Here is a 23,503-nt window from a genome sequence, read left to right as displayed (position 1 = left end):
CCCCGCCGGCTCCTGCTCCACGCTCATCAGCTCCACAATCAACTGTGACACACAAAGGCACATCCAGCCGTGAATAACAGTAGGAAGGGGGGGGACTTTGGACACTGCTCCCTCTACATTGGTCCACTGAGCGAGGGGGACACCGTACTGAGCCAGTATCGTCGGGCTGCCACCACCACCGATCACACTCCTTTTTTATGGGCGTTACCAGCCCACCGCAAGCATTCTGAGTCCTCTCACACGTTAGTAGCGACCTCCGGAGGCTCGTGTGGCAGGGCGGGGGCCGTGGTGTGGGTGCGGGGCGCTAGGGGAGAGGAGGTGGCGAGGGTATTGACGCGGTTGGCGGGAACTGGCATCATGACGCGTGGTGTGTACACGCAGTCTCGGCGAGCTGCGCCGTCCTGACCGCCCCTCTCAAAACACTACAACTCGCAACAACAAGCATCATCACATCACCCCCCCATACCTCGAATCATCATAACTACTAATATTGTTAAATTACCCTCTCCTCAAAGATATCAAATATCACTACCACTGGGGATCTTATTGCCTCATAAGCCACACCCATCACCAGTGAGCGGTCCAGCGCCTCGAGCACTACCACCCTCATCTTTGCCGCTGTCCAGCCCCTCGCTACCGCTGCAGCGTCTTGAGTCACGGCTCCCCGGGCGTCACACTGCACTCACGCCCACTGTGTGTGTGTAATTCACCTCCTCGGTCGCCTGCTGGTCACCCAGCCAGTCTTCCCCATTACGGAGCGAGCTTAGAGCTCATAGACCGATCTTCGGGTAGGACTGAGACCACAACACACAACACACACCGGGAAAGCGAGGCCACAACCCCTCGAGTTACATCCCGTACCTATTTACTGCTAGGTGAACAGGGGCCACACATTAAGAGGCTTGCCCATTTGCCTCGCCGCTTCCCGGAACTCGAACCCGGCCCTCTCGATTGTGAGTCGAGCGTGCTAACCAATACACTACGCGCGTGCGTGTGTGTGTGTGTGATATTTTACATAATTGCCTAAACGCTGTAAAGTTCTGAATCATTTGATTTATATATTTTTATTAGTCTATTTCGTTAATAAGAAAGCTCTCTCTCTCTCTCTCTCTCTCTCTCTCTCTCTCTCTCTCTCTCTCTCTCTCTAAGCATCTTTAGTTCCACTCAACTGTACATGGTATTACTTCACACAAGAAAAGAATGTTAGTGAGCCTGTATGTCATTTCCTAGCTCTAGCTCGAATTGAGCTGTAAACTAACTTAAATTGACTCAGTGTATTTACTGAAGAGGTCTTAATGGATGTTCCTAGTTGCACTGCCTTATTCAGAAACACTGTTGTGAATTTCGGAAAAATAAAATGTTAACACCGTGCCAGTAATGATATGCACACTCTACCTTCTATAGCTCGTATGTTCATTGGACTATGTGTTTTTTAGTTACTTAATTCCAGATGTATTTAACTTCTAGAAGGGACTGTACTTGACTACTGTTTTGAAGAATCCATCGTTGTGCGCATAAATTGTTTTATATAGGCCTAGACGGAAATATGAGTCTCTCTCTCTCTCTCTCTCTCTCTCTCTCTCTCTCTCTCTCTCTCTCTCTCTCTCTCTCTCTCTCTCTCATTTATGCATGTTTTTTTGTATCTATATTTCGGCCAGCCTCGTCTCCTTTTCTTCTGGCCACATTCATCATTCGTCTGGCCACACATTCCTCGCCCCTTCCGTAGCAATTCACTAGATCCTCTTGCATCATCTTTATCTCGCTTTTCTCCGGGCCAATAGTTTTAGTCAACCACGCTATACCTCGTTTTCTTCGACGCATGTTCTAGAAGATCTTAATATTTGCTTGTAAACTAAATAAAAACGTTGTGCGTGCGTAGTATATCTGAAGCTGACATCTTCAGCGGGATATACTTAAGAGGCTAAGACAAGGTAATCTCAAAGCGGGGATAAAATACAAAGTGGAACCCCAGCCTCTCTGCTCCATCCCTTCTAATAATCTATTACGACTGGTATGATTTCCCAACCCGTCTCAGTAGTGGAGGGGCAGAGTACGTAGCACTCCTACCATAGGGAAAAGAGCTGTGAATACATTCTTGAAAACAGATCTAAGAGTGAAAGCGAGTCTCTCTCTCTCTCTCTCTCTCTCTCTCTCTCTCTCTCTCTCTGATCACCAGGCAGCCCAAAATAAGTAACCTGACCAGAGCTACACGAATCATATCTTGCATTACTCACACAATAGATAGCAAAGTATATCGAAACATCATTATAGAAGCTTTATGCACTCTAACAATTTATTTGCAGTACAGCTCAAGTAAGTCACCACATCGATCATTATCGTCCAACTGGGGACACCCGGGCTGCAACCTGTGCATTGTTGAGGGACAGGTGAGGGTGTGCACAGTGCAGCATTAGGCGACCTTGTAGTACAGGCGGTCAGCCACGACGAGACTTGTGTTTCTGCATTCCTTCATCATTTAATTGCTTCCTGTGTTCCTTCATTCTTGGTTGCTCTCTTTGTGTAGTTGTGCGTGTGTACGTGTACATGATTCATCATGGACTGTGCGACGTGCGTATTTCCGCCATTTTTTTTTTTTTCTATCACACCAGCCATTGTTCTAAGGTAGGGAGGGAGAGAAGAGTGCTTTTCTCCTACTTTCGTATTACTGCATAATTGACATTAGATCAGAGGGTACTTTGCTTGCTGACCCTCTCTCTCTCTCTCTCTCTCTCTCTCTCTCTCTCTCTCTCTCTCTCTCTCTCTCTCTCAGCATCGTTAACACCCAGAGACGACAGCTTAATTGGTAAGATAGTGGGCCCTGTACGTCCCCTCTCGGAAGAATATGTTTGATTCTAAGAGAGAGAGAGAGAGAGAGAGAGAGAGAGAGAGAGAGAGAGTTTTGCCAGATTATCAATTAACCTCCTCCTGATCCTTTCCGCGCAGAAACAGATTCTTTCCTGGAAAAGAAAATGATCAGTTGGTCATGACGTGATGAAGTGATATAACTAGGCTGTTAGCGGTAACAAAACGATGAGAGTGGATGCAAAATGTATTGCATGGTGGCTGCCCCATACATGGTATATTAGCTGTGACTGGCAATACGTACCTATTTTAAATTTCCTCTTGTTGTGCAAGATCGCCGAGTGTCTCGATCTTGGGCAGTGTTTAGTTAAGATAAGTAAATCACATCGCATGGACATCCACTCATCCCTGCCTCCAGCCATCGCGCGCCACAAGCACCTAATCTGTGTTCAAGGAAGCTATAGAAAGATCTTCCGCCCTGACTGTGCCTTTAAGGCGCGGCCGTTGCGAATGTCGTGGCGCAACTTCTCATAGACAGCAGAGAACAGTAAGGTCAATTTGTATATTAGCACATATGATAGTACACTACCGTACGTAATGGATTTTGCTCATGCGATAGTCATTTTACATATATATGTATATATATATATATATATATATATATATATATATATATATATATATATATATATATATATATATATATATATATATATATATATATATATATATATATATATATATATATATAGTGCCTGACAGTAAGTTATGACTGACTGATGAAGCGCTGGTCGCACTTTGAAACACACCTCGGACAACGAAGTTCATGGATTGAGGTGTGTTTAATGAGTCAAGAGCTTTCTTGTCTGAGACCTACCGACAGTACAAGCAGCCATGAGGTGAGTGGCTGTGTGTTGTGAACTATATGCCTGTCAATGCCATGATTATCGAGGGTTATATGCGTGCATGGTATTCATCAATCTGGCCCCTTGAGACGCTATAGCTGAGTCTTGAAAACCTACAGAGATCGACAGCCATGTGATTGAGTGAGTTAAGTGTTACTACTATTACTACTACTACTATTATAGCAACATCAACAACAAAACAACAACAACAACAACAACAACAACTACTACTACTACTACTACTACTACTACTACTGTACAACAACAACAACAACAACAACAACAACAACAACAACAACAACAACTACTACTACTACTACTACTACTACCACCACCACTACGCACTACCACCACCACAACTACTACAACACACAACTACCTATGGCACGAACTGTACAGTACCTCATTAAATAAATCTTCCTTTCCCCCTCTCCCTCTTCCTTCTGTTTAAAATACACCTTACATAACACATACTACCATTCTGAAACTACTCTCCCCCATCCATCACCACCACTACAACCACCAGAAAGGAATATATAAGGAAAACTTGACCAGTATTCAAAGATCAAGCTCATGACGTCACGCAGTTTCCCGCGTGACGTCACATTCCCTCGGCTTGTATACACACAGAGCCGCGTCCTATTTGTGAACTGTATAGTGCCTCCTGCAGGTTAGTTATTAATCCTTTCAGTAATCCAGGGAGGTGTTCTGTGCTGGGTGTGGCCTCTTGGAGTGTGTGTGCGTGCGTGTGTTATTCATTACCCAGAAAACTCTCGTAGAATTATCTAAACGAAGTAGTGTGTTTGGAAAGGGGAGTGTTTTTACTAAGTTGACATGTTAGTGCTTTGCCGTGTTGTGTTAGTTTGTGTATGTTTTAGTGTCATCTGGTGTCCTGGAGTGTGTGTGCGTGCGTGTGGTGTTCAGTGTGCAGGAAAACCAGTCAATTTGTGTTGCTTTGACGGAGGGAGTGTTACTGGATGTGTTGTGGCGGGTGTATCAGGTGACGGTGTTATGATGGGTTGTGTGTGTGTTCTGTGGCTGATGGGGGTTCTTCTGTCCCTGGTGTAGTGGTGTCATTGATTTAAGGTGTAGGGGTTGGCAGGGGTTGTGTTGTGGCGTGTGGATCAGTGGGTTGGCAGGGGTGGTTGGGTTGCTGTGTGTTAACATAACATAACATAACATAACATAAATAATAGGATAACAAAGGGCCACCAGGGCCCATCTAGGTTATCCTGTATCAGTCGCACAGCGACCTCGTCATCAGTACTTAAAGATACACTTACAAGTACACAATACATTATATACTAATTCTAAATATTTGGCCCATTAACAGGGCTAAGTCCTGCAGCGAAATCCTCTACAATTTGTGGTCCCCATACATGGGGATCATGTCTTATTTAACTATAGTAAATTTCTTATAAAAACTATCATGCAGTGCTATACATAATTATAAATCTAATAAATTTAAGTGCTTATCTAATCTGTTTTTAAACATTGTCAAACTAGTGCTATTTACAACCGTCTCTGGCAATGCATTCCAGAAGTCTACCACTCTATGACTAAAGAAATATTTTCTTATATCTAACCTGCAGCCTTGCTTTCTAATCTTCCTGCCATGATTTCTAGTCCTATTTCCCTCCTCTAAGGTAAAGAAAGATCTCACATCTATGTAGTTTGTATCTGAGAACATTTTAAATAACTCTATCATATCCCTCTTATACATCTCCTCTCAAATGAAAACATGTTTAATTCCTTTAATCTATCTCTATACTCCAGGCGCTTTAATGCTGGTATCATCCTAGTTGCTCTTCTCTGAACTGCTTCTAACATGTTGATATCCTGCCTATAGTGGGGTGACCAGGCCTGTATGCAATACTCTAAATGGGGCCTAACATAGGAATTATATAAGCTACGCACCACTTCCTTACTTTTATAACTAACATTTCTATTTATAAAACCCAGGATCCTATTTGCCCTATTTCTTGCTTCTAAACATTGCTTTGAAAATTTCATAGTCCTGTCTATCACTACTCCTAAATCCTTTCCTTCCTCTACTGCCTCTAGCCAACATCCCTCCATCTCATAGTTAAAGTTTGTGTTGTCTTTACCTAAATGCATAACCTGACACTTATCAGAATTAAACTCCATCTGCCACCTGTCTGCCCATGCTATCAGCCTGTCCAGGTCTCGTTGTATTCTGTAATTGTCCTTTTCACCCTGTACTGCACATGCTATCTTAGTATCATCTGCAAACTTTGATACTTTGCTACTAATTCCTATATCTAAATCGTTAATGTACACCAAGAAAAGAAGAGGTCCTAGCACTGATCCTTGGGGTACCCCACTAACCACTTCCTTCCACTCAGACATTGCCCCATTTAATACTACTCTCTGTTTCCTATCAGAAAGCCATTCACTAATCCAGTCAACTAACCTACCCCCTATCCCATGTAGTCTCAATTTGTACACTAGCCTCCTATGCGGTACCTTATCAAACGCCTGTATTTATAAATGATAGTTTAGTTAATACTGTAATTTTTCTACAAGGGTGTTGGTTAGTGGTGTTGCAAGGGTGGTTGTGTTACTGTGTGTGGGTCAGTGGGTTGGCAGGGGTGGCTGTGTTGTGGTGTGTGGGTCAGTGGGTTGGTAGGGGTGGTTGTGTTACTGTGTGGGTCAGTGGGTTGGCAGGGGTGGTTGGGTTGCTGTGTGTGGGTCAGTGGGTTGGCAGGGGTGGTAGGGTTGCTGTATGTGGGTCAGCTTCATGTTCTTTTCTTTTTTAATTTGCTTGCACACCTATTATTTTATCACTGTATTTATAAATGATAGTTTAGTTAATACTGTAATTTTTCTACAAGGGTGCAGAGATGTTTGATTGTTGAAATGGTTTTTACAGTAGTTTTTTTTTTCTATATAGTGAATCTGACCATTTATGCGTCAAATGATTACCACAATAATGATGGGAAGAGGAATATTATTTTATTAGATAAGTCCACACAATGCATTGATTTGGGGCTCCTTCACTGCTTTCCTCTCCTCATAACTCACCCTCCTGCATCCACCACACAGCCTGCCAAGATGCTGCGCAGGGGCGGGAAGCGCATCCGTATGGATGAGCCACCCCCAGAATATGATGCGCCTCCCATGACCCCGATGACTCCTGCCTCAGAGCTTCAGGAGCCATACACCCCATATACACCCTACACCCCGGCTGCTGAGACGCCCCTGCACCAGTGAGTACTGAGTAATGCCCACCAACACCTTGATGCATGACCAGTTGGCCAAACCTCTTTTGTTGGAAATTATTCACCTGGTTAGCTTTCCTGATAAACTGGCTAGTCTAAGTAGTGCAGAAAGTTGCTTGTGAAAGCCTGCAGACACACTAGTTCCTTGGAAGCAGTACATATTAGTTGAACAATTAACCTTATTGTTTGCGCCTTTCCTGCACTTTCACTCTTTTCAATCAGGGTGTTGTGTATTAACTACCAGTATTCTGTGATTGCCTTGCAGTAAGAGGCCCAACACATCTGGTGCCATTTCATCTGATTACCTTTACGGTAGTACATAATATTACATGCAGTGTTGGTTATGATTTTTCGTAATGCCATTGCTCATGTCTGTTTTCTCCACATCAATATACTCAACCCTCGATTTGCCGGACTAAAAGGGGGGAAGGCTTGTCCGGGAATGGCAAATGTCCGGCATTGGAAAATGTCCGGGGTCTACCCCCTTGCCGGACTTTACCCTATACAGGTTGAACCCCGCTTTAACGGCACGCGATTTACCGGAATCCCGTGTTTAACGGCAAAATTTTCCGGTGGGAACATAGTGTTGTCTTTAACGGCATTTCGGCACCTGCACCAGCTGTACCAGGAAGTTGGAAAATAAATCAGACGTTTTTTGTTCAGAAAAACAAAACTGAGGGAGAAGAAAGAGACTTTGCACCAGATGTGGAAGACAAGAGAAAGAAAAATAAAAGAAAGGCAGGATCAGGAAGAATAGAAGTAACAGGAGGTGCCGAGGCAAAGGCAAAACCTCCGACGACCATCATCACGACATCATCCACGACAAGCACGTAAGCACAACACTCGTGTGACGCGGCAGACTTGTTTACAGTCCAGTACTAGACGTGTATGTCCGCCCGCGCTGCCATCTATAGTGCCCGATTTGCGAACTTTGTCTGGCGCGGTAGTTTGAAATCGACTTGTCCCGGACTTTTTTTTTTTTTTTTTTTTTTTTTTCTCCACAGACTCTTGTCCGGTAAATCCGAAATCCGGCAAATGGAGGTCCGGCAAATCGAGGGTTGAGTGTAATTGTTATAGATATACCATAGTCATGAAGAAAAGAAAGTAATGCATATTCCTGCTCTTCATGTTGTGGCTCATCAGTGATGCACCCTCCACCATTAACGGGGTCGTCTTATACACTGGTAATAGCTCAAAACCTAAACTTTTCCTTTAAAAACTTGGGAGTTGTCCTATATACAGAGTCTTATAGTCTGGCATATACCGTATGTAGAATAAAGCCCCATCAGGTGTCCCTCATAAGGTGTTCCCCATGTGTACCACCAACATGCTGTATCCTACTGAATGTCAACTGAATGCAATCCTCCAGCCTTGCTATGCACTGTAAATTTGAGTTCAGTAATCATGTTCACTTTATGCATTTTTTACATTTTATGATCCCTTAAGGAACGTATCCCTTTTATAATTTGAGGAATCCTTGTACATGTCAAATAAGGATGGATAGAAAATTATACATGGCTCGTATTATTTATTTGTTTTGGGTGGTGAGGTGCAGATGGCATATGGCAGGTGGCAGGTGGGAGTAGTAGCCAGCTTTGTGTTGGTTGGTGAGCTGCAGGTGGCAGGTGGGAGTAGTAGCCAGCAGTGTGTTAGGTGGCATGGCAGTACATCAGAGGTGGGCACGGGTGTCATGGCGCATCACCATTGCCCGAGTGATGTCTGGTACTGTGGGACACCCTGAGAAGGAGGAAGGGTAGTGTTAGTGTGTGGATGTGTCTGTATCTCCATTGTTCAGATACTACAAGATCTACAAGTGAGGCTTCCTATTTCAACAATTTGTTCCTAAGACTTGTGTGAAGTATTGCCTTTGTATGTAAATTGGTAATGGGAATGGGACACACACACACACACACACACACACACACACACACACACACACACACACACACACACACACACACACATTACATAAGTATAGTTTGAGCACAATCTTTACCTGTAAGTAGTTGTGATTGAAGTCAGTGAAATCAGTGAAGAGATAGCTTACCTTGGGCACAGCTGTATCTCAACTCTTAATCACTGGCTTCTATCTGACACAAATACCACCAACATGCTCTCCCCAGAATTGGCACCAGTGTGGCTATTGGCAAGACCCCCTTACCATTAAGCTGGTCTCATTCACATGTATCAGACGATAGAGGTGTATTATTGTATGATTTTTTTAAGGAATATCAATATAAATGTCTGTGGAATACTGGCACCTCATGTTGGCACTCAAGGCTTGTGTCCTGGTGAAGATTGAAATTTATAAGATTCAGAGATTTTCTCTCTTAGAAATCTTAACTTGGTGTATAAGTTGACTGGTAGTTTTTCACTAGAATGATTTGCATATAGAACAACCTACATGTGAGGAAATACTGTGTGCTACTCATCCTTCTCAATGCATGTTTTGTTGTATTCTTTGTCACAATTGTCTTTGTCACCAATATCATCACCATTATTGTCATGGATTGACACTTAAGGTTGAGTGTAAGAGAAGAAAGTTATTGTGAAGGATGGAAAGATAGTACATAATGTAGTTGATCATCTTGGTAAAGTGCCAATTCCTAAGGCTGTTTTTTTTATTTATTTATTTTTTTTATTTATTATTTTTTTTATAGCCATGTTATAGCCTATAACACCTAAAGGCATATTTGAAGAGTGTGTATAGGAAGCGCTGTTCAGCTTCCGCCCATTAGTAGTGCAGGCAATTTTATTTATAATGGTACACATATCACCACCAAGCACATCTTTGGTGTAACCACCTAGAACCTGGGTATCATGGTGACATGTAGGTAACTTTAAACCTGTCCTGGTGTGGTTGAAGAAGAAACACTGGGGGTCTGTTCCCTGTGTTTATTGGTAAATTACAAGTAGTACTGAAGCTTGGAGGCTTGGTAGCTTGGTAGCGAGGAGGTTTGAAAAGTTGCTGGCAGCCGGAGTGAGACTTGTAGGTGGTAGCGAGTAGCGGCTGGGGTGAGACTTATAGCAGTGGCCGTGATGAGAAGTACAGTCTAGACAACTGGAGTCTGACAGTGTAGAGGTAGACTGGCTGTGCAGGACAGGATAACCAGTCAGACAAAGGCAAGAGAGATGCCTGGCGGAGTGTAAGCCGTGAGTCTCTATCCCGAAGCTGTGTTGGGACCAGACTGACTACACGTGTGGGTTTTGCGGAGTAATACACAGCCACAGTACATAGGGTAGCATATTGCGCATTAACTAAGTAGTGCCCATCATAAACCACTCAACAAATGGCATAGCTTCAGAGCGGTATGTGGTGGGATTTCAACCCATGTGTGGACATCTGCCCAATCCCATGCTCACCACCTTACCCAGTACACCACTGCCTCTAAAGAAGGAGGAAAGTTAAGAAAAGAAAATTGCTTCAATGATGTCTTTAATTGAAAATGAATCATTTGTACATAATGGTCATATGAGACAGCAGGTGTGAGCACCAGTCATCAAGTAATGTTTGACCTGTGTGAAGAGCGGATTGTTTGTCTAATACGGATGGAGAGAAAATTATACATGGCTCGTTCAGTTTATTTGTGTTGGTTGGTGAGCTGCAGGTGGCAGGTGGCAGGTGGGAGTAGTAGCCAGCAGTGTGTTGGGTGGCATGGCAGTACATCAGAGGTGGGCACGGGTGTCACGGCGCATCACCATTGCCCGGGTGATGTCTGGTACTGTGGGACACCCTGAGCAGGAGGAAGGGTAGTGTTAGTGTGTGGATGTGTCTGTATATCCATTGTTCAGATACTACAAGATCTACTACAAGTGAGGCTTCCTATGTCAACAATTTGTTCCCAAGACTTGTGTGAAGTATTGGCTTTGTAAATTGGTAATGGGAATGGATTTGAAATAGTATGTACATCTTTCATGAGCAATTATTGAGAGCTTTATTCAGAGATGTAAGCTCTTCTCTTGCTGCTCGTTTACTCCTCGACGGCTGTCCTAATGCCTTACCTGACAGTGCCATGGTGGATTCCAGCTTTGTCCGTACTGTGTCCAACACGCTCCACGCTCCATCCTCGCCACCGCAGGCCAGACCCCACAGCAGCGGCCGCCCCATGAACACCTGTGGGTGGGGATGGCTGCTCATGGCATGTTGCCAAATCAATGCCTTGCTGACCCTTATATAACTTTAGTAGTTGTATAAGACAATGGAATATTGGATAAAAGAGGGTTTGAATAACTTTTCACCTCCTGGACAAACAATGATTTAGACTACAATTGCAATGTGTTGAAGTGTGGTCCCTTCACCAGAAAAACCTGTCTTTCCCACCCAATCCATGGCCATGCCTTTGTATGCTGACATGCTCAGGGCACCCCACTGACCACTGACCATGTTTGCCCCGAGAGCGAGGGCCTTGAAGATGTTTGCTCCCTGGGAGAAGCCTCCATCCACGTACACCTCACAGCGACCACCCACTGCTTCCACCACCTCAGGGAGGGCCTCCATCTAGCAGGGAAAGGATGGGGAGGACTCAAAGAAGTAACTTGATACGAGGAATGGAAGGTGTAAAGAGAAAAAAATTAACTGGATAAAATTTTGTTAGAGCGAGTTTGGTGTTCATTATACGAGCAGATGGTAGTAAAAGGAAATGTTCATTGTAGTGAAATTTCATTGTGTGAACGTTCGTTAAGCGGGGATTGCCTGTACATGCAAACCATCAGCTTCATCGGACCAATGTTCCCCTTGTTTAGTCTATAGTGCTGAAGTATGAGTGTACTGCCATGTGGATAAGTTTGGAGGCTGAAATTGCATTGGCAAACTGCATCTCATTTTTGTGATTGAATGTAAATATATATGGAGACAGGACCTGTGAGTGTAGGTCCTGTATGGTACAACTAGGTAAATACCCACCGTGGGGGCTACACCATCCAGCTGTCGAGCACCATGGTTGGACACCCAGATGGCTGCAGCACCGGCCTCCATGCCCAGCACTGCATCCTCCCTGGTTAGGATCCCCTTGAGCACCACAGGAAGCTTGGTGATGCTGAGGAGGAGCAACATTGGTGTGGGGAAGTGGGGCATGTCTTGGTACTGGAGGATTATAGCAGTAGCATGTGTAGTGGCAGGACAGTCAAGGCTGACCTAAATCCACTCAGGTCCTGATCACTGGTGGCCTGATCGGTAACACATGAGGGTGTGTCTCCATGGCTGAACACTGTTTTTTGGACAAACACTGTTACCATGTCATTCTGCATAGTAGGATGACATCAAAAGCACAAAATTGACTGTCAGTGTGGTGGTCACTTATGATATTATCAGCACTCCTTTCCTCTTATTATTGTAGCCTGGTAACATTGTTTGTCCAGTAGACAGTGTTTGACTGTGAATGCAGCCCAAGACTTTGGTGTCTTGCTGGGATCCAGTACCAGTTGACAGCCAATTGTTTCCATTTTGTCCCAATTTTGGTTGTTTTTATTGTTTCTCTGATGCTCCAAAGTGAACATTGATTGTTAGGATTTTAAGGCTACACCAGAAGTCTCAAGAAAAGGAAATTAGCTTTGGTAAAAGCTGAGAATTAGAGGAAGGTTAGAGAGCTAATCTTCTGAGGAGCAAATTAGCATCTGAAGTTTACATGGATTTGGTCATGTGGAGAAGAAAGATGAAGACTGATGAAATACAATTAATGAATCAAGTGCGAATGCCTGGGATTATGTCTGTGTGTGCATGTGGATGTCAGCAATACCTTTTGAGCCAGGCTACGTCATCCCAGGTGAGCGATGAGTCAAACATTGAGGCCACATATTTGCTGATCCCTGAGCAACCATCTGAGGTGTAGATAGAAGCACCCGATACCTCAGCGCTCTGGAAGTTGGCGAGCCTGAGAACAAAACAGCGCATGGACATGTATAGGTTGAAGTGATGGTGACCTGGAACAATTTTTTATGTCCATGCATTCTGCCATGGTTACCACCTGGCCCGGCTATTGCAGCTGCCACTAGGCCATACTTGAATTTTCATAACACAGATAAATAATGCCTCAAAATGTATATATGTATAGAATATTTTTGCTGAACTTCCACCAGTAGCAATATCAGCAGAAGCTTGCATTACAGTATAAAATGTGCATCATAAAGTACCAGGTGACCTTGTCTTAAATTGATGTAGTAAATGGTCTTTGCACTTGTTGTCAACATTACCTGAGATGAGGAGGGAGGGTGAATTGATTTCTGACATCTGCACGGCGGATGCCAACATACGGCACGTCCACAGTGAGTACCAGTGCCGAAAAGCCAGCAGCTTCGGCCCTCCTGACCAGGGAGGCTGTCAGCTCTCTGTGAGAGTGGAGAGGAGGGCAAGGGTGTTGTCATCCTGGACTGGTGAGGATATTGGCAGTGTGGGTTGTATATCTTAGTCTTGGACAAGAGGGAGAGAAGACAGTGTTCATCTTTTCTGTGGTGAATGGCACATACCTGTCTTTGTAGATATAGAGCTGAAAGAGGCGCAGTGTGTTTGAGGCTGCTTTAGCCACCTCCTCCAGGCTGGTTGTGCTGGCAGTGCTGAGGGTGAAGGGGGCTCCAATCCATCCTGCAGCTGTAGGTAAAGTGTTGTCTAGAGCCCTGCATACACTATGTGCCATAACCCAGCCTTGTGAGGCATGGGTGATGTGGAAACAACATGTCAGTGTGTACACTAGTACATTGAGTGTCATGTGGTGTCAGTCACCACTCAACTTTGATGGGGGAGGATGTGTGCTGCTTCAAACAACAAAACTGAATTATTTGCAAAAGTTTTATTTCTGATGTTTTCATTTTGTGTTCCTTGTTTTTAACATTCCATATGCAAAAACGATCCTTCGGCATTTCTATGAAGTGCAGGATGGCATTCTTAGTCCATTCATATTTTATTTGCTGACCTGTCAGTGTGTGAGTGAGCGTCTGCTCGCTCTGATGGTTGGCACAACACTGTCCTAATGACACAGAATGGAAACTCCCCATGAGTGGCATGGCATTGCTGGGTGATGGTGAAAGCTGTCAGAATGAAAACATCCGAACAACACAGTGTGCATGCTCACCCTTAGTGCGTGCAAGCCTTAAGAGCTCAAGAATGTAAGGAGGATTGAAAACAACTAGCCATTCTTAAGCTGGTAGCTTTCTATTTTCCTACAAAAGATTTATGTGTGGTATGTGAAGGGGAGGTACCACACTGGCCTATGATACACGTAAAGAGGAACATTGGCTTGAGATTGCTGGAACTTGCCCGAGATTTCCACTTGGTACCCATTCCAGTTCTCCGTATGATATCCAAATAGAAAAATATATGAAAAATTTAATAAAAACCTATTATTTCAACTCAAAAAATATTAAATATTTTTTATATTGGAATATTAAATAATGTTTCATCAGTCTAGAAAGATTAAAAATATATATGGTGATATTTTGCGCTCATAACAAAGGTCATGCTTCCCGACCTACACCTGACTAACTTTCACAGTCTGTACCCATGGCTGAACAAACATTATTTCCAGTGGTGAAGAAATGCTGAGTTGTTGCTGGTAGAGAGTCTGGCCAAATAAATGTCTCTGGGATCACAGACACACAAGAAATTTTAAAGAAAATATACAAGAGAAAGATATTAGAGGAGATAGCTTACTGCACAGTTCCTGGAGGACTTCCCACCACTGCATAATCTTATCATGGATAATTTCCATTATACAGTATATTAGTAAAAAAATAATACAAGTAAAATTTTGATTAGTCTTAGTCTTGGTTGCTGGGCTGTTTGCCTGGCACAGCAAGAATGTGGATAGCTTGTATGTGATAATGCTCTTGCTTTCATGGTTTGTGTTCCATGTACCATAGTGCAGTATGATGCCCCCATTACGAGTGTTAAGAGATGCGTGTAAATTAAGAGTGTATTAGTGAGTGCATTTGTGAACCAAGCATGTAGTGAGGGAACAAGATGCAAGGCTGGCAGTGCTGGCTGACCTTGTGCTGTGGCCACTTCCCCGCCAGGGTGAGCCATTTGCTGCATGCCTGTTGGGGCCACTCCAAACGGCACAGTGACCTTGTGGCCCAGCAGGGTGGTGGCCAGACTGCGCTGTGACACATCCTGCATGAATCTGGGCCGAATGTACCACCTGTGGAGGAAGAGTTGTGTGGGAGCTATGCAGGGCAGGTCATGGCGGGAGAAAGGTTTCAGTGCTGGAGGGAGAGTGTGAGGAGAATTGCAGTAAATGTGCTGGAACAAGTAGACTGATAGCATCTACTGTCAAGAGCTGATGACAATACAGGGCGTAACGCGAGTTTCCGTGGATACTGCTTGAGGTAAAAAAAAGTATGGCTGGGTGCCAAATGCAATGGCATGGTGTGACGGGTAATTGTGGTGGAGAAACGCCATTTTCACATACTACACTTTGCTTTAAGTTATGTAATACAGTGCTAATGTATTCATTGTCAATGTCTGGGAAGAAAACTGTGTGGTCTATCTAACAATCAGTTGATTTGCTGCTGGTCTCATTCCTTACCACTCCATACCCAGCTATCATTATTGGTGTGTTGTTGTCACTTGTCACATCATGGGATACCGTAAAGCTCAAAATGTATGGAAATTATAATTGAATTATTCACAATATCAGATTTTCACTATGGATGCCCATGAGGCTTTGCCATTGTATCTTGCTTGGCCACACTTGAATTCTACACCTCGGCTTGAAAACGCCTCAAAACGCATATTTGTACTATCAAACATTTTTCACTTGGAATAACCTGCACACACACCTCTGGCATTGTCTGCAGAAACTCATGTGTAATACAAAAAGCTGGTGCAGCAAACTCAATTAACGTGAAGGTTTTGTTCCTTGAGACGTCGCATTATTCAAACAGTGTTCCCATAGTGAACAATGGTAATAGAGAAGGGTTACGCTGCTGGCCCCTCAGAAAGTCTGCCTATTTTGGAGATTTTACTCAAACCTTGATAAAGACTTTCAATACATCACTAGGTCAGAGAAACAATAAAAACACGCATAAGTCACTAACACAACAAAAACATGTCCTCACTCACCATCACACTGTTGATGCATCACTGGTCATGCTGTGAGGTGAAAGGAAGCTTGGATACCATATCTTTCTTTTCCAGGAAATTAGAAATTATTAATTCAACGTGATTTGTCGTATGACTATATGCCTGGAATATTATCCCATATTCACACGTTTATTATTAATGTGTTTAATGAAGTAAACGATGAGTATAATCTGATGGTGGTTGGTAGCAGTGTTTATTTACCATCACCTCAGGTGATTGAGCCACGCAGTCCAGATCATACCACTCTCAGTTCCAGTTCCACAACAGGCAACATGGAAAATTTTATGAATTGAAGCAGCCCTACTACTGCTGCAGACCATGATTTATTAATATACTTGGTGAGCCAGGAAAAAGTGCTTCTAGATAAAAGCACAGATGGCCATATAGTGTTGCCTTAATGTGAGAGAGAATCACCATCGTCAACTGTTCAGGCTAATGGAAAAGGACAGTCCACCAGCTATCACCATAAATAGGTACTTATTAAGCAGTAAAGACATACAACTGATTGTAAGCTTAGTAGAATTCTGATTGAAACCTTGGGAGTATCTCCTAATAATAATCAAGATGCATTAAATCAAAATATCGTTATTCAAACTCGCATTAATCAAGAAAGACAGATAACTACATGATATGAGGAAGTTAGGTCTTTGAATATACAAGTCCAAATGTGTACAGACCCTTCCTCATAATCTTGCACCACAGTGTTGCACAGGAAGCTGTAGGGAATTTATATGCATGTTGTTTTTGCATATTCCAGCCATACTAATTTTTCACATCTTTAACTACAGACTTTTAAATCATTATATTTTTAGCTGCATCAAAGATAGCAAGGAAGTATTCCCGTCAAACTGATGAGTACCCCTGGCCTGGCCTCTCTCTCTCTTACCTGTTCATAGCCTCCTTGTTCTCCTTGAGGGTCACTTCGTCCAGAGCACCTGACTGACAATAGTCAAGGATAGCCTTTGGCAGACGCCGCTGAGCCTCCCGTTCGTAGTCGTGCACACTCACCAGCAGCTTGCTCATCTTGGTGACTCGAGGCAGATTGTGCTGAGTAACTTTATTAAGGGTGGGACATGCCTCATTAATGGAAAGTAAAGCATTGACATGTCTTTTGTTCATATAGCATAAATGTTCTTTTCAGGATGACATTTAGAGATCATAGATTTTTTAAGATGTAGGTGTTTGAAATGATTGTTTTGTCAAGTTTTTTGAGATGTTATGTTGTTCAGGGTGATTGTGAAGCTGTTGTCTGGTGTCCATCTGTGTGTGTCCTGTGTAATTGTGGAGTGTGAGTGAGAGATGTCTTGATGAGTGTCTGGTGATGGTGTTTGTGGAAGATACAAAAGTTTGTGTAGATCTCTCTCTCTCTCTCTCTCTCTCTCTCTCTCTCTCTCTCTCTCTCTCTCTCTCTCTCTCTCTCTCTCTCTCTCTCTCTCTCTCTCTCTCTCTCTCTCTCTCTCTCTCTCTCTCTCTCTCTCTCTCTCTCTCTCTCTCTCTCTCTCTCACACACACACACACACACACACACACACACACACACACACACACACACACACACACACACACACACACACACACACACACACACACACACACACACACACACACACACACACACACACACACACACACACAGACACACACCCTCATAGAAGGGTGGAAGCATGGAATAGTTTAGACGTGGAAGTGGTCAAGCAAGGAATATTCATGATTTTAAGAAAAAGCTGGACATTAATAGATATGGAGCGGACAACACGAGCATAGCTCTTTTCCCGTATGTTACAATTAGGTAAATACAATAAGGTAAATATACACACACACACAGACAGACAGACAGACAGACAGACAGACAGACAGACAGACAGACAGACAGACAGACAGACAGACACACACACACACACACACACACACACACACACACACACACACACACACACACACACACACAGACAGACAGACAGACAGACAGACAGACAGACAGACAGACAGACACACAACACACACACACACACACACACACACACACACACACACACACACACACACACACACACACACACACACACACACACACACACACACACACACACACACACACACACACATTACATAAGTATAGTTTGAGCACAATCTTTACCTGTAAGTAGTTGTGATTGAAGTCAGTGAAATCAGTGAAGAGATAGCTTACCTTGGGCACAGCTGTATCTCAACTCTTAATCACTGGCTTCTATCTGACACAAATACCACCAACATGCTCTCCCCAGAATTGGTACCAGTGTGGCTATTGGCAAGACCCCCTTACCATTAAGCTGGTCTCATTCACATGCATCAGATGATAGAGGTGTATTTTTGTATGAATTTTTTAAGGAATATCAATATAAATGTCTGTGGAATACTGGCACCTCATGTTGGCACTCAAGGCTTGTGTCCTGGTGAAGATTGAAATTTATAAGATTCAGAGATTTTCTCTCTTAGAAATCTTAACTTGGTGTATAAGTTGACTGGTAGTTTTTCACTAGAATGATTTGCATATAGAACAACCTACATGTGAGGAAATACTGTGTGCTACTCATCCTTCTCAATGCATGTTTTGTTGTATTCTTTGTCACAATTGTCTTTGTCACCAATATCATCACCATTATTGTCATGGATTGACACTAAGGTTGAGTGTAAGAGAAGAAAGTTATTGTGAAGGATGGAAAGATAGTACATAATGTAGTTGATCATCTTGGTAAAGTGCCGCCAATTCCTAAGGCTGTTTTTTTTTATTTATTTATTTTTTTTATTTATTATTTTTTTTATAGCCATGTTATAGCCTATAACACCTAAAGGCATATTTGAAGAGTGTGTATAGGAAGCGCTGTTCAGCTTCCGCCCATTAGTAGTGCAGGCAATTTTATTTATAATGGTACACATATCACCACCAAGCACATCTTTGGTGTAACCACCTAGAACCTGGGTATCATGGTGACATGTAGGTAACTTTAAACCTGTCCTGGTGTGGTTGAAGAAGAAACACTGGGGGTCTGTTCCCTGTGTTTATTGGTAAATTACAAGTAGTACTGAAGCTTGGAGGCTTGGTAGCTTGGTAGCGAGGAGGCTTGAAAAGTTGCCGGCGGCCGGGGTGAGACTTGTAGTTGGTAGCAAGTAGCGGCTGGGGTGAGACTTATAGCAGTGGCCGTGATGAGAAGTACAGTGTAGACAACTGGAGTCTGACAGTGTAGAGGTAGACTGGCTATGCAGGACAGGATAACCAGTCAGACAAAGGCAAGAGAGATGCCTGGCAAAGTGTAAGCCGTGAGTCTCTATCCCGAAGCTGTGTTGGGACCAGACTGACTACGTGTGTGGGTTTTGTGGAGTAATACACAGCCACAGTACATAGGGTAGCATATTGCGCATTAACTAAGTAGTGCCCATCATAAACCACTCAACAAATGGCATAGCTTCAGAGCGGTATGTGGTGGGATTTCAACCCATGTGTGGACATCTGCCCAATCCCATGCTCACCACCTTACCCAGTACACCACTGCCTCTAAAGAAGGAGGAAAGTTAAGAAAAGAAAATTGCTTCAATGATGTCTTTAATTGAAAATGAATCATTTGTACATAATGGTCATATGGGACAGCAGGTGTGAGCACCAGTCATCAAGTAATGTTTGACCTGTGTGAAGAGCGGATTGTTTGTCTAATACGGATGGAGAGAAAATTATACATGGCTCGTTCAGTTTATTTGTGTTGGTTGGTGAGCTGCAGGTGGCGGGTGGCAGGTGGGAGTAGTAGCCAGCAGTGTGTTGGGTGGCATGGCAGTACATCAGAGGTGGGCACGGGTGTCACGGCGCATCACCATTGCCCGGGTGATGTCTGGTACTGTGGGACACCCTGAACGCAGGAGGAAGGGTAGTGTTAGTGTGTGGATGTGCCTGTATCTCCATGGTTCAGATACTACAAGATCTACTACAAGTGAGGCTTCCTATGTCAACAATTTGTTCCTAAGACTTGTGTGAAGTATTGGCTTTGTAAATTGGTAATGGGAATGGATTTGAAATAGTATGTGCATCTTTCATGAGCAATTATTGAGAGCTTTATTCAGAGATGTAAGCTCTTCTCTTGCTGCTTGTTTACTCCTCGACGGCTGTCCTAATGCCTTACCTGACAGTGCCATGGTGGATTCCAGCTCTGTCCGTACTGTGTCCAACACGCTCCATGCTCCATCCTCGCCACCGCAGGCCAGACCCCACAGCAGCGGCCGCCCCATGAACACCTGTTGGGGGGGGATGGCTGCTCATGGCATGTTGCCAAATCAATGCCTTGCTGACCCTTATATAACTTTAGTAGTTGTATAAGACAATGGAATATTGGATAAAAGAGGGTTTGAATAACTTTTCACCTCCTGGACAAACAATGATTTAGACTACAATTGCAATGTGTTGAAGTGTGGTCCCTTCACCAGAAAAACCTGTCTTTCCCACCCAATCCATGGCCATGCCTTGGTATGCTGGCATGCTCAGGGCACCCCACTGACCACTGACCATGTTTGCCCCGAGAGCGAGGGCCTTGAAGATGTTTGCTCCCTGGGAGAAGCCTCCATCCACGTACACCTCACAGCGACCACCCACTGCTTCCACCACCTCAGGGAGGGCCTCCATCTAGCAGGGAAAGGATGGGGAGGACTCAAAGAAGTAACTTGATACAAGGGAATGGAGGGTTTAAAGAGAGGGAATTAGGGCATGGATGGTGTAAAGAGAGGAAATTAGGGTGTGGATGGTGTAAAGAGAGGAAATTAGGGTATGAAGAGCATGATAAAAGGAGGAAATGATGGCATTAGTACATAATCATACTGGTAGACTTGAATGATTGATGAGTGGTGCCACAATAACTGTCACTTACTTGGTGGTGATTATTTTGGGAAGTATCAATGCATGTTGGTATATGATTCACCAAGCTCCACTAACTAACACACCAGAAAGCTTTATGAACTGTAATTTTGTGATGAAGGTTAGGTTGAGAGTTAGAAATGTCCATGTATGATCAAGGTTGGAGAATTCTTAAACTCTGTATAAAGAAGAAAACACAACATATACATGCTAAAGTACTATGGGTGACCACAAAATTGAAGTACTGCATTTGAAAGAGATGTTTTGTGTGATTTCTCAAGCAATAAATGAGCTGGAACAGTTGGACTGATAGCATTTATGGACAAGAGTTTAGCGAACATGATACAGGATTGATAAAAAGAGGAAGAAATGCCTATAAGGAAAGTTTTGCTTCTCAAATGTACAGGTAAACTCATACCTTGTGATTGAATGTAAATGTATATGGAGACAGGACCTTGAGTGTAGGTCCTGTATGGTACAACTAGGTAAATACCCACCGTGGGGGCTACACCATCCACCTGTCGAGCACCATGGTTGGACACCCAGATAGCTGCAGCACCGGCCTTCATGCCCAGCACTGCATCCTCCCTGGTTAGGATCCCCTTGAGCACCACGGGAAGCTTGGTGATGCTGGGGAGGAGCAACATTGGTGTGGAGAAGTGGTGCATGTCTTGGTACTGGAGAATTATAGCAGTAGCATGTGTAGTGGCAGGACAGTCAAGGCTGATCTAAATCTACTCAAGTCCTGATCACTGGTGGCCTGATTGGTAATTGTAGCATGAGATAATGTCTATGTGTACACGTGGAAGTCAGCAACACACCTTTTGAGCCAGGCCACGTCATCCCAGGTGAGCGATGCGTCAAACAGTGAGGCCACATATTCGTTGATCCCTGAACCACCATCTGAGGCGTGGATATGACCACCCGATGCTTCAGCACTTTGGAAGTTGGCCATCCTGAGAACAAAGTAGCACATGGACATATTTAGGTGACCTGCAGCATTTTGTTAGGTCTGTGCATTCTGCCGTGGTTACTGCCCTGGCCCGGCTGTTACAGCTGCTGCTGGGCCACACTTGAATTTTATAACACAACTAAACAATGCCTCAAAATGCATGTATATATATGACATTTTTTTACTCTACTTCCACCAGTAGCAATATCAGCAGAAACTTGTATTACACTCTGTATGAGATGTGCATCATAAAGTACCAGGTGACCTTATCTTAAAGTGATGTAGTAAATGGTCTTTGTACTTGTTGTTAACATTACCTGAGATGAGGAGGGAGGGTGAATTGATTTCTAACATCTGCACGGCGGATGCCAAAGTACGGTGCGTCCACAGTGAGTACCAGTGCCGAAAAGCCAGCAGCTTCGGCCCTCCTGACCAGGGAGGCTGTCAGCTCTCTGTGAGAGTGGAGAGGAGGGCAAGGGTGTTGTCATCCTGGACTGGTGAGGATATTGGCAGTGTGGGTTGTATATCTTAGTCTTGAACAAGAGGGAGAGAAGACAGTGTTCATCTTTTCTGTGGTGAATGGCACATACCTGTCTTTGTAGATGTAGAGCTGAAAGAGGCGCAGTGTGTTTGAGGCTGCTTTAGCCACCTCCTCCAGGCTGGATGTGCTGATGGTGCTGAGGGTAAAGGGGGCACCAATCCGTCCTGCTGCTGCAAAAATTACCTGTCCTTCTTAAAAGCTGGAATCTCTCTGATTTCCTATGGAAGATTTATGTGTACATAACAAGAATAAAGAGATGCATGAGAATTAAATTAAGACCGTCTACTAAGGCATCTTTTTCAATTCCTATAAGGGCTTATATTTTAAAGTTTTGTCCACTCTGTCCACTGGAGAACTGAAAAAGACAGTGAGTGTACATGTGAACCAAGCATGTAGTGAGGGAACAAGATGCAAGGTTGGCGGTGCTGGCTTACCTCGCGCTGTGGCCACTTCCCCGTCAGGGTGAGCCATTCGCTGCATGGCTGTTGGGGCCACTCCAAACGGCACAGTGACCTTGTGGCCCAGCAGGGTGGTAGCCAAGCTGCGCTGTGACACATCCCGCATGAATCTGGGCCGAATGTACCACCTGTGGAGGAAGAGTTGTGTGGGAGCTATGCAGGGCAGGTCATGGCAGGAGAAAGGTTTCAGTGCTGGAGGGAGAGTGTGAGGAGAATTGCAGTAAATGTGCTGGAACAAGTAGACTGATAGCATCTACTGTCAAGAGCTGATGACAATACAGGGCGTAATGCGAGTTTCCATGGATTCTGCCTGAGATGAAGATCACAACTTATTCTAAATGAAAAATGTTCTTTATACACATTCATTGTGAAGCATTATTTAGCAGTGGCATGAAATTCAAGTATGGCTGGGTGCCAAATACAATAGCAGGGTGTGACAGATAACTGTGGTGGAGAAATGCCATTTCCACATAATCCACTTTGCTTTAGGTTGTGTAACACAATGCTAATGTATTCATTGTCATTGTCTGGGAAGGAAACTGTTATCTGTCTAGCAGTCCCTCCTCAGACTGATGAGTGCCCGTGGCCTGGCCTCTCCACCTTACCTGTTCATGGCCTCTTTGTTTTCCTTGAGGGTCACTTCATCCAGGGCACCTG

The 23,503-nt window shown here is 43.9% G+C and overlaps 3 protein-coding genes across 6 annotated transcripts in view; 1 reads left to right on the top strand and 2 right to left on the bottom strand.

The window, feature by feature from the left end:
• The first annotated feature begins 4,235 nt into the window (after window positions 1-4,235).
• Window positions 4,236-23,503, top strand: part of LOC123511141 (cohesin subunit SA-2-like) — a 40,229-nt gene continuing 20,961 nt past the window's right edge. The window contains 2 exon segments of the mRNA XM_045266766.1: window positions 4,236-4,377; window positions 6,774-6,937. Of these exon segments, the coding sequence (XP_045122701.1) occupies window positions 6,783-6,937 (155 nt within the window). The 5' untranslated portion in view covers window positions 4,236-4,377; window positions 6,774-6,782.
• LOC123511143 (peroxisomal (S)-2-hydroxy-acid oxidase GLO3-like) lies at window positions 8,464-18,293 on the bottom strand. 4 transcript variants are annotated; one of them, XR_006676688.1, is made up of 11 exons: window positions 18,160-18,289; window positions 16,909-17,077; window positions 14,927-15,078; window positions 13,412-13,532; window positions 13,139-13,273; window positions 12,685-12,819; window positions 11,853-11,985; window positions 11,331-11,447; window positions 10,952-11,063; window positions 10,535-10,683; window positions 8,464-8,544 (listed from the first exon to the last, which is right to left on the bottom strand). XR_006676688.1 is itself a non-coding variant. In XM_045266769.1 (10 exons), the coding sequence occupies exons 2-10, from the start codon at window positions 17,043-17,045 to the stop codon at window positions 8,619-8,621; spliced, it is 1,110 nt and encodes a 369-aa protein (XP_045122704.1). In that variant the 5' UTR covers window positions 17,046-17,077; window positions 18,160-18,293; the 3' UTR covers window positions 8,608-8,618. The 4 variants fall into 4 exon arrangements, 2 of the variants coding, with proteins under 2 accessions (XP_045122704.1, XP_045122703.1); XR_006676689.1 differs by lacking the exon at window positions 8,464-8,544 and adding an exon at window positions 8,564-8,592 and having other exon boundaries at window positions 10,534-10,683; window positions 18,160-18,290; XM_045266769.1 differs by lacking the exons at window positions 8,464-8,544; window positions 10,535-10,683 and adding an exon at window positions 8,608-8,686 and having other exon boundaries at window positions 18,160-18,293.
• Window positions 19,048-23,503, bottom strand: part of LOC123511142 (peroxisomal (S)-2-hydroxy-acid oxidase GLO3-like) — a 6,147-nt gene continuing 1,691 nt past the window's right edge. Inside the window, exons 2-10 of the mRNA XM_045266767.1 lie at window positions 23,452-23,503; window positions 22,823-22,974; window positions 22,438-22,558; window positions 22,165-22,299; window positions 21,717-21,851; window positions 21,393-21,525; window positions 20,551-20,667; window positions 20,171-20,282; window positions 19,048-19,900 (exon numbers count right to left, since the gene is read on the bottom strand). The exon at window positions 23,452-23,503 is cut by the window's right edge and continues 93 nt beyond it. Coding sequence (XP_045122702.1) covers window positions 19,833-19,900; window positions 20,171-20,282; window positions 20,551-20,667; window positions 21,393-21,525; window positions 21,717-21,851; window positions 22,165-22,299; window positions 22,438-22,558; window positions 22,823-22,974; window positions 23,452-23,503 — 1,025 coding nt within the window. The 3' untranslated portion in view covers window positions 19,048-19,832. The remainder of the gene's footprint in view (window positions 19,901-20,170; window positions 20,283-20,550; window positions 20,668-21,392; window positions 21,526-21,716; window positions 21,852-22,164; window positions 22,300-22,437; window positions 22,559-22,822; window positions 22,975-23,451) is intronic.

Source organism: Portunus trituberculatus, chromosome 31 (genome assembly GCF_017591435.1).
Source record: "Portunus trituberculatus isolate SZX2019 chromosome 31, ASM1759143v1, whole genome shotgun sequence".
NCBI lineage: Eukaryota > Metazoa > Arthropoda > Malacostraca > Decapoda > Portunidae > Portunus > Portunus trituberculatus.
The sequence above is the reverse complement of the archived record's forward strand: the minus strand, read 5'-3'. Positions and strand labels throughout refer to the sequence as shown.